Source organism: Benincasa hispida, chromosome 6, assembly GCF_009727055.1.
Source record: "Benincasa hispida cultivar B227 chromosome 6, ASM972705v1, whole genome shotgun sequence".
NCBI classification, from domain to species: domain Eukaryota; kingdom Viridiplantae; phylum Streptophyta; class Magnoliopsida; order Cucurbitales; family Cucurbitaceae; genus Benincasa; species Benincasa hispida.
In genome coordinates, this window is record NC_052354.1 from 25,114,949 (window position 1) to 25,126,827 (window position 11,879).

Sequence of the window (11,879 nt, forward strand, 5' to 3'; positions counted from 1 at the left end):
CGTACTTGACCTTCACGTGACATCAATGACAAATTTGTAATTTAGGGAAGAGAGGACCTCCAAAACAAAGAAAAAGGGCTCCGATATCTAAGTAAGTAAGAGTATTGGAGAATAGAGAAGAATTCAGAAGTTTAAGATACCTAATATAGAGCCATAATGGTCTATTTATAGGGAGAATGAGATAGAGTTTTACTTTTTACTTTCGTGAAAAGGATGAGATAGATCTTTCATAATCCTAATAAGTTAAGATTACATATGATAAGATAACTAATTAGTTGACACTTGAACTTATTTAAATTAAGTCAATTTTATCTTGTATTTATCTTTTTTTTTTATTTTTGCACGATTTCGTCAGGTCATATTCATCCTTCTTTTAGTTAGCCCAATTCCATCAGTGTCTATTAATATCACTGATAGATACTGATAGAAGTCTATCAACGTCTATCATTGATAATTCTAAACTTTTGCCATATTTTGTAAATATTTTGATTTATTTTTCTATATTTAAAAACAACCCTAATATAGAAGTTATTCTATTGAAATTACTAAATTTATTGTAAACTATAGTCATAAATTTTGGATTGACTAGTAATAATCTTACAAGTTACATGGTATCAAAGAAAGAGATTCTTTGCTCAAAACCTTATAATTAATACATTTTTAATTATATGTTTTAAGACCCATGAAGCAAGAAAAATTCTTATAAAACGAGAATAGTTGATGAACTAGTTAAGGCATATCCTTTAAAAGAATCAAATATTCCTAGTTCTCCATATCATGTTATTGAACTCAATTCAAAGGGAGAACGGCGGTTTTTTTCTAATATAAAATTGAAATATAACAGGTGAGAAACTGCGATTTATAAATTTATAATTTCTACTCTCCTTTTATTTTGGGTTGATCGGTAATGATCTTACATGGTATCAAAAGCAAGAGACTCTCTATTCAAAACATTGTAAATATAATTTTTTCCTCAATTAATATAGATTTCAAGAGTGAGGGACAATGTCCTAACATTGATTATCGTAATCCAATTTAAGCTTTTGGATTGATCGATAATCTTACACCATAATCCAAATTTCCATATAGCTACATGTGGCTAGCTTTATTGGAAGGAACAATTAAAAAAAAAAAAAGCTAATTAAAAGTTTGAGAAGAGGGTTAATATGGGATTTAAGAATGGTTCTTGGTGTTCATGCTCTTCTCAACAGACTTAACATTTGCTTTGACAAATTGTTTGGAGTCATTGGCAGTGTCAACCAATGTGTCCTTTGCTCTTTGGGCTGTGTCCTTTGCTGAGTCCCATGCTGCTTCCATTGCTTGCTTTGCCTTTGCTGAAACTGCATGTGCTTTTGCACTTACCATTCCTGCCATGTCCTTTGTCTTTTCACTCACCTAAAATTATATACACACATTTTTTTCATCTTATTAATATCATCAAATCACTATTATTCACAACAAATTTGACCAAAAAAAGTTCGACGTTGTTAATTTATTCCCGCAAACCATTAGTTCTATTCAAATTCAATGGACAAGACATCAATTGTCATTGTGGAGATCAACTGTTTGATCACTCACAAACTCTTACATCACAATTGTTGAACTAAAAAGAAAATGTTTGAATATCATTTAGGTTCCTGTATATTTTGAGTTTTATTCTATTTTAGTCTTTATAATTTTAAGGGTGTTTTCAAATATAGAAAAACGAAACAAAATACTTATAAATATAGTAAAGCTTTACTATCTATATGGAATAGACTGTGTTAGACTACTATCTATATATATCACAGATAGAATGTGATATTTTGCTATTATCTGTAAATATTTTTAGCAGTTTTGTCATTTAAAATAAATTTTCTAATTTTTAAATGTCGAATTTTAATATTTGAATTTTTAATGAATCTTAAATTTAAATCTTTGTTTGTTCATTTATGGTTAATTACTAAAAAACAATTAGTCTTTACTGGCATTAATCTGCCTATTGTGATTATTGAAAATAACATGGTGTCTTTTTCTTTCACAAAAAATATTTTTATTATTTAAATTTAATTTTGAATTAAAGAAATTAATTTTGAATAATTAAATTTAAGATATTCATAAAGGTATGGGATTAAATGTAGACAAAAAAAAAAAAAAAAAACGATGGGACTAAAATGAAGTAGAGCCTAAAGTGTGGTATCCAAAATAATATTTAAAAAAAAACTATTGTTCTATCCCTTTCATTTATTTATTTTTGTCACTTTAAAAATATTATTTATCTTAAGAAATTTTGAAAACAAAAAATAGGATCTTGAAAACTAACTTTAACCCTATTTTATAACTTTTTATTTCATTGTTTAGTTTTCTTTATTTCCAAAATAGCTTTGTTTTATCACTATTTTTTCGTTTTTAATTAAAAACACATGAATTTTTAGATAAATTTTAAAAAACAAAACAATGTTAAGAAAACACAACCATGAAATGACAGTTGATATAAGTATTTGTAAGCTTAATTTAAAATTTAAAATAAAGACTCGAAAAAAAGTTATAAAAATCAGATTTAGCTTTTAAAATTTGAATTGATTATTAAAAAAAATAATTATGTAAATAAACATAATAGACAAAAATAGATAAAAGAGAGAGAAAAAAAAAGAATGAAATATTTGAAGTTTCATTACATGTTCTGCAGTAGAGTAAGCCTTATCTTTCATCATATTTTCCCCGGGCATCATTCCTTCATTTGCTCCTGGGTTTATGGCATCTTTGGCTTCTGACCCATCTTGTGATAGATTTGTCTGTGGAAAACACCAAAAATGTAACTAAAGATTATCACACTAATCAAAATTAATTAAGATATTAACAATCTTTTTAAAATCGCATAGGACACCTTTGAATCTCTACGTGTTCTTGGTAAGAATTGTAGAACTCTAAAGAAAAGAGAGAACGATACAAAAAAAAAAAAAAAAAAAAAAAATCAAGAATTCTCTACCCGTTCTTGAGTCGATTTTCTAGATGTAAATTTTGGGATGATAGATTGATGATTGAAAAATAACTCTTTTTCTTATGGTGTTAAAATCTTGATCTAATGAATTTACTTTCATATTTACCCTATTTGCTAAATATATCTACTGGAGTGCGATTAAAGTCTCACATTAGCTAGATAAGGGGAAGATCCACTGTATATCAGTGACGAAATTATTTCTAATGGTATGAGGCATTTTAGGGTGAAACAAAAAACAAAGGTTATGCCAAAGTGAACAATGCCTGTAATACCCTTTTTTTTTAGTTTAACAACATCATATATGATGAGCTAAGCAGATGTTAAGACTATTTACAATTTCAAATATTTGACGTAAATGCGGAGTATCGTAGACAATACTTACATGAATAAATTTAGGGTTAGAAGCCAAAATGAGAGTAGTGTTGGAGGTTGTTGATCTTCTTGTAATTGCAGCACCAAAATGACCAAACTTTGGAAGGTTTTTGAAGAGAGTGGAGCTTGCCATTTTTCTGTTTTTTTTCCTAACTTTCAAAAAAAATATGAGAAGAGAAATTTGATGAAGAGTATGGAGAATTAATTGAAGAGTGGCAATGAGAAGTGGAAATTTATAGAAGAAGAAAGAGGCCAAAAACAAGCTTTTGGTTGTGAAAATGAGAGCATTTTTGCGCATATTGGCCTCACAATTAGTCAGCTGATCCATTTTTTTAGGGCACTCCCCATGGCTTTTTTTGTCTTGTAGATTGGTTTTATTTCCTTTTGAAAATTTTTAAAATTTAAAAGATTTTTTCTTATTCATAAACATTTAGGTTTGAATCATGTTTTTCTTTTTTAAAAACTTTCAAATATATTGATTTTGGTGGTGATTTTAACTTCTCCTCTTATCGTTGGCCAATGAAAGTCTTAGAAGCTGAAGACAAGAGAGATGTGGAATGGCGAAAATCCCTCATTGGTGGTTGAATCAGACTCTTTGAAAGTCATCAATCTCTTGAATCATAAGGACTCTGATTTATCTGAGGTATATTTTTTTGTGGATGAGACTTTATCTTTAGTTAAGCTTGTAAATGTCTCTTCTTTTTGTAAAATTCCTAGAAAGAAGAATAATGCTATCTATAATCTACTGCTTTGGCTTTCTCTTCAGCGTCTTTGTGGTCTTGGAAAGAGACCTTTCCTCTTGTTGTTGTTTCCCTCCTTATCGTGAAGGGCTAGGACTTTGGTTGTTGGTTTCGGGTTTTATATTATTGCTTAAAAAAATAGCTACAATATATATTTTGATGAGCTCATTTCTCTTCTCTCACATTTTCAAATCAGATAGTACATATAATTAATGAGTTATTTTTAGGACTTAATTATTGTTAATTTTGAAGCTTAAAATGATAATTTTGATTCACATGCATATTAATTTATGCGGGGTAAAACAAGGTATAAATAACATAATAACACTATCTAATTGATTACAACTGAATTAGATACAAACAATTATAGTGTAAACAAACATCGTTGTATACAACACTAATTTCCAAAAGTAAGCGAGATGGAATAATAAAGGCTATGTGTTGAAATAACCACAAACTTATAAAAAATCATAATATCTGGTAGAAATATCAACATGTAGTCGAGGTACGTTTACAGTAAGCACTTTCTTGAAAACAATTATTTACTTGGGCAGCAAATAGGTTAGAATGATCGTCTCAGTGGGATATATGACTAATTTTGGTAAAATAACAATCTCGAACTACTCATATCTAGTAGAACTCTTGAAAATTTGTTCTCAACTAAACTCAAGATCTAAAGAAAGAAAGGAAAAAAAAAAAAAAAACTCTTCAAATTGGAATGAGATACTCCAAATAAAAAAAAGTTGTTATTTATAGACTAACAACTTAGGAACTCTCCAAAATAAAATAAAATAAAATAAATACAAAATGGAAACACTTGTCAAATTTAATTCAGTTGAGTTGTACATGACCATAATTAAACATACCTTATTCAAATGAAAGAAACTATAAATTTAACTAAATTTGTAAATGAAACATCATTCAATTTGATGGTTTCATTCCAATTTGAAGTTTCTAACCATGAATTTATTTTCATAATTAAATATAATTTTTAATGTTTCAATATTCAAGAATGTTTCAGTTTCTTTTGCATGTAATAAATTATCCAAAAATTCCCCACATGAAAGAAAATGAGAAAAAACCAAAACAATAATGTTTATGATAAACAGACAAGTTATGCATCAGGAGAGTGTTTTCTAGACTTGAAACTTCCTTAGTGATTATCTATCGAATTTACTAAAAAAATAGTTGAGACCTATAAGCTTTGAAACTCACGATTATGTTCATTTTGGCCCTGGACAAGATCTTGAACTCATGAGGGCTTGAGAGATCATAAGCCATGAGAATAGAAGCAATCCTATTTCTACTCTCACATAGGTAATATTGATTAAGAGTATTTATGCAATACTCCACTTGTAAAACAAGATATCAACATGATCTTAACATCAACATACTACATACTCTACAACACATAGAAATGGGAGAAACTTTAAGTTTCTTGGTGTGTCAACTACGAATTATCTAGTTAGTTTTCTTATTGAACCCATATCTTAGGATCTCTTGTCAACTATGTTAGACTATCACCCAATAACTCATTTCATAGATTTTAGTCCCATTTTCCTCGATGTACATGTGACTTATTCTCTTGACAATCCTTTCGTTAAATGATCTGCAATATTCTCTTTCAACTTCACATAATCAATGCAAATTATTACACTAAAGATAAATTAATTTACCGAATTCTGTCTTTGTCTAATATATTGTGACTTGCCATTATCAATATTATTCTTGGCCCTCAAAGAGGCCGCTGATGTGTCACAATAAATACGTATTGCACTTATAAGCTTTGGCCATAATGGGATATCTCCAGAAAATTTAGTAGTCATTCTGCTTCTTCTTCTGCTTTATCAAGGGCTATAAACTTTGATTCCATAGTAGAAAATGCTATACACGTATATTTTGAAGATTTATAGGATACAACTTTTCTACTGAAGCTAAAAATATACCTACTAGTTGATTAAGTCTCCAGCTATTAGAAATCCAATTAGTGAGACTAAATCCTTCCGGTATAAGTGGATACCTTATATAATGCAATCCATAGTCTAGAGTATACATCAAATGCCCTAGAACTTTGACTAATGCAATCTAGTGATTATGCCTAGGATTGTTAATGTATCTTGTTAACCTTCCTATTGAATAGATAATATCAGGTCTTGTACAATCATAATGTATATTAAACTACTAATAACTTAGAATATTCTAGAGAAGACATACACTCATCATTATTTTTCTTCAACTTACAATTCAGATTAAATGGAGTAACAACATACTTAATCACAAAAGGATCATTTTCTCAGTACTTTCTCTATATAGTGAGATAGAGACAGTATATACCCAGCTAGATTTCTTGTTATTCGAATTGTTCCAAGTATAAACATCAGCAAGACCAAGGTCTTTCATATCAAATTTGGGTTTCAACATCCATTTAGTGTAATAAATGACACTTCTATTTGTGCCCATTATCAACATATCATCCACATATAAGCAAAAAATGACACAATCTTGATCTAGGGTTTTAACATAAATATATGTATCGAGCTCGTTTATCTTAAACCCATTTAATAATATAATGTGATCAAACTTATCATGCCATTATTTAGATGCTTGTTTCAACCTATAAATAGACTTGACATGTTTACAAGCTTTATCTTCATGTCCTCTAACAACAAACTCTTCAAGTTGTTTCATATAAATTTCTTCATCTAAATCTTCATTTAAAAATGCAGTTCTTATATCCATTTGGTGCATTTCCAGATTTTTGTAAAGCTACTATTGCAATTAACATCCTTATAGATGTAATTCTCCTCCCTAGAGAATAAGTATAAAAGAAATCTAGCTCTTCTTTTGGGCAAAAACCTTTAACTACTAAGCGGACTTTGTATTTACCAATAGTGTTGTTAGTCTTTAGTTTTCTTTTAAAAATCCATATACTCCCATTTGGTTTATTTCTAGGAGATAAATCAACCAGTACCCAGTATAATTCTGTAAAATGGAATTTAGCTTACTATTGATAACTTCATTTTAATAAAGTGCATCGGAAGATGATACAACTTCTTAAAAAGTTTGAGGTTCTCCTTCTATCATATAAGTTATGAAATCAAGTCCAAAAGAAGTAGCTTTCTTAGCTCTTTTTCTTCTTTTAGGTTCAGACTCGGTATTCTAATCGTCTTAACTCTTCAACTTTATTTTCTTCTCAAGTTGATTTTCAACTTTTGTCTTATATGTTTTAAAAATATTAAAAGTCTCATCTCTATTGTGTAATAAAAATACATAACAATATGTACTACAATCATCAATGAGTGTGATAAAATATCTCTTATCACCTCTTGTGGGGGTATTTTTCATGCCACATACATCATTATGGATTAAATCAAGTAACTTATTACTTCTTTACACAAATAAAAATGACTTTTTGGTAAACTTTGATTCAACACAAACTTCACATTTGTGTCTATTGTCAATGTTAAAATTAGGTAATAGTCTAAACTTTACCATTCTATTTAAGAAACAATAATTAACATGTCCTAACTTAGAATGTCATACATCACATAGCATAACAATATAAGTAGATGAGTTGCTATTATTATTGTTATTAAACATCTATGCCAATGCTTCAATTTGAACGTCATCACTCAGATAGCCTCTTTCCACATGCATACCCTTCTTTGTCAAAATAAATTTATCTAGCTCAAATACAAGCTTGAGCCCATTTTTATTAAGTAGAGTTTTTGATAGTAGATTCATTTGAACTTTCGGCACATGTCACACATCATTGAGGGTTAGTATCTTTTCAGAAGTCCATTTTAACAGGATCTTTCATTTTCCTTCCACGGAGGTCGTTGAAGCATTCTCTATGTACAACTCATTGTAACCATCTATCTTCTCAAATGTAATGAACAATGCGAAGGAATGGAATTCCTTGCAGAGTATGTGAACGTCGTGCAATTGATTATCCATTTTGAAAAACATCAAAATACAGAGAAATATACAGAGATATCACAATATAAACATTCACCCCTATGCATGCAATTCTAGAAAGGAAGAGAGAAGGGAAGAAATAACCCTCGAAGATTGCTTCTTCTCGAATTTTCTCTCCATTGATCATGATCTTTTCTCTGCACAAAAATAGGAATTCCTCCCAATTTCATGAATGCAACAACCAAATAAACTATGGACACCACCATTTAGAGTTCTCACTATTCTCAAGCAAGGAATTGAGGATGTGTGGTCTCCTTTCTTGTTTTTTGGTGGAGGAAAAAGGAAATTGTAGATAACTTTGAGAGAGTTCTTGTTGAAAAAGAGAGAGAGAGCTTTCCGCCAAAACCAATTTTCACGTCTATCTATACTTTCAATTTATATTCTGAAAAATACAAACGAAGGTGAAGAGGGAGGGAGTTACAACAACTCTCCCCAGGTGAAAAACAACTGCCATGTGATAGGGAGTTAGTAACTATATTAAAAATAACTACTTGACCATTGATTAGTTAACTGTATAATATGTATTTTAATCATATTAAAATACAACCCTCTCTTATAATCTATAGTTTTTATATGAATCATATTCACATTAATTTTAACCTATAGTATTGGAATCTTATTCATATAGTTAATACTTGAACCTTATTCAAATATTTATCTCTTACTTATTATAAAATATAATTTTGAATCATATTCAAAATTAATTTTATATGTTAATGTATTTATAGACATTATATATTGATCGTATCTTATACAATTAATTCCCTTATTTCATTTGAACAATTCAAATTATTTAAAAAAAACAATTAATTTCTTGCTTTATCCTTAATGAACTAGTGAGAAGACCTTATAGACCTACAAATAAGAAGCTCAATGATGCGAGATTAATTAATTAAACTCTTTAATTAAATTAATCAACATTCATTAAGTGCAGGCCACTCCACTAAAGACTCATAGTTGTACTCTTCACACTGTAGATATATGTCTGTGTTCATGCATATAACCAATCAATAGTAAGTCGACCCTTCACAAATTGCTCGTAATTATAACTGGATCAAAATACCGTTTTACCTCTGTAGTTATATTTAACTCCTTAAATACCACTGATCCCTCTAATGAACAAACAATTTATAGTCCAACTATAAATTAATCCCTTTCGGGCCAACGAGAGGGTAAGACCTCATTGTTCAAGACCCAAAATCAGCCATTAAGGGAGAAATTCATCTACTTACCTTCAAGACAAGAAGGAGCGGACTTCTTCTTGTGTAGTCGTGTATTTAGATCCCCACTCGAACAAATCCCCAAAATGCTTGACTTATTAAGTTGTTAAATCTAGCCACTCACACCCATATAGATCAAAGAATTACTCTCATATACAGGAGTTCACAATTCACTCAGGATTAAGGTTGAGTCACCTATGGTCATCCTAATGAAATGTTAGTCTCTTCAGGTAACATCATTATAAAGAGAGACTAATCATTTCACGATCCGATCTTATACAAACTCTTTGTATAGGATACCTCATCTTACATGTCTCTACATGAACAGTTTGGAAGAATTGTTTGTAACACTTTACAACTATACAATTACAAAGTGGGTTGTATAAATAGAGTCACTACGATAAGGTACCTGACCTTATCCATATACTACAGATCATTTAGATTATTACTTAAACACGATCCATTTATATGTCAACCACATACATATTTAAGTTACATAAATAACCTTCGATCTTAGTTATTGGATTGGGTTAATGTAAATTAAATGTCGAAAAAAATAGCATCTTATTTTATTAAATAAATAATTGTGTACAAAGAATTTACAAATTATGAAATCCATGAGATTTAAGGTACCAACCCAACCTAATGAACTGTCCTTACAAAGGTGCCTAGTAGCACCATTATCAATCCAACAATCTTTGGTATCTTAAGCCATATTTACCTTAGAAATGACAACATTGCTATTTTCCCTAATGTTGGCTTCATAGTTGGAACTTTTTCCCTTCTTGTGTTTGCATTCTGCAACAGTATGGCCACTCTTACCACAAACCCGACAATTTTCTCGATTGTGTTTTCTAGTGTCATTATTCGGCCCATTATTCATGTTTTTCTTCTTGAATATTGCTTATTGTGATATACCTTGAAGATTCAGCAATATGAGCCTTGGATTCATTTTCTGGTGGAGTTTTATCTTCTTTTCTATTAACCTCTTCTATGTGAAGTTTCATTGCAAATTTTTCATGGATAAATTGATCGGCCAAATGTATGAGTAACAAAAATATATGGATAAATTAGGTCTACGTGTAAGCATACACCGTTGAAGGAAGTAATAACCATTGGAGTATTCAAAGAGTCGAATCCACAGGACTAATGCTAAATTTAATTTGCTTATGATTGTACTAAATATGACCAAAGGTAACAAGTGGCAAATTGGGTTGTGAATGGTTGAGAATTTAAATTTAAAACAATAAATAATGGTAATCGCATAGGGGCTAACAATGCTTCAACCTTTTAGATTTTATGCCATAAGTGACGTGACCGCATCACACCAAGATAATGAAATATATATGAATAGAATACTACTTCTATGGAGATCTGAGCAACTAATACCTAATATGTTCATGGTTAGCTGAATCTTAAATTAGTTAAGTTTAGGCTCTTTATCCTACTGTGTCCCTCCTATTTCTAGGCTCCCAATCCCATATCCCTTTGTAACATCCACTTATACCCTAACATTCTCAGTATTAGAGCTCCACTAGATTGTTAAAGTAAGTGGCCAATCTGATTTACTAATGTTATCTTTAAATTCAACAAAGAGAATGCATAAATCAAGTTGGTATGAGGTGCAACATTACTTAAACCATAAAAATCTTAGGGCATCCACATTGTCGGACCCCCAGAGAAATTTAGCTCATAATAATTGATGAAATAATGAACTTTATTAAATCAAGAATCACAACTACAATGTGGAGTTCGATTGGAAGAAAGAAAATAAAATAAGTACAAGAATTAAATAGAAAATAAAAGTTGGAAACATACAACTCAAATGAACTTGGGATGAATCCTTAAGTCTCAAGTCTTTCCTTAGGTAGATTCCCCATCTTTCGAGGTGAAATCACCCTTCAATGCACACTTTCGTGGGATGAGATAATCTAGAACTTCTACGCCTCAAAGGAACTTTTGTTCTTGAGGCTACTGATTTGAAATACTGAGAAAAGACCCAAGAGGCTGCTGTAAAAATGGCAGAAACTGTGAAGGATGATGATGATGATTTCAGCTATGGTGAGTTGTCCCCCCAAGATGGAGGGCTTTTCTCCCTTTTATAGGCTCTAAAATGGTTAAGGATGACCGAGATATTGGTTATGAGGGTTTACTAGGCGAAATCGGAGCTGCCCAACTGATAAAATCATGAAAATTGCAACTACTTTTGATTGATTCGAAATCTGAAAAATTACAGCTCACTAATGTGAGCGCATTAGACCAAAAATTTGCAAAAAAAACCAAAAACCTGCCAAAATTTACCAAATCAGCAAATAACATAATTTAAGCACAATTAATCTCTCAAGAACTCATTTTAACATCAAAGACCAAATTTAGTAGAAAACTCATGCATGAATCCGTTTTTCATAGTAAAAGTACACAAATAAAGGCTTAAAAACATGCGATTTATAGCATGAATCACACTTCCAAACTTAAATTTTTTCTTCTTCTTAAGAAAATAACATCCAAAGCTCAAAATATGCATGCTCAATTTATAAATGCAAAGATAACAACTTTCAGAAGGGGTCTCCAATCAAAGTACCTTGCATA

The 11,879-nt window shown here is 30.3% G+C and overlaps 1 protein-coding gene across 1 annotated transcript; it reads right to left on the bottom strand.

Moving 5' to 3' along the window:
- Window positions 1-1,173: 1,173 nt before the first annotated feature.
- Window positions 1,174-3,485, bottom strand: LOC120079170 (uncharacterized protein At4g13230-like). The gene is made up of 3 exons (XM_039033340.1): window positions 3,363-3,485; window positions 2,658-2,774; window positions 1,174-1,395 (listed from the first exon to the last, which is right to left on the bottom strand). The coding sequence occupies exons 1-3, from the start codon at window positions 3,483-3,485 to the stop codon at window positions 1,174-1,176; spliced, it is 462 nt and encodes a 153-aa protein (XP_038889268.1).
- Between the last annotated feature and the right edge of the window lie 8,394 nt (window positions 3,486-11,879).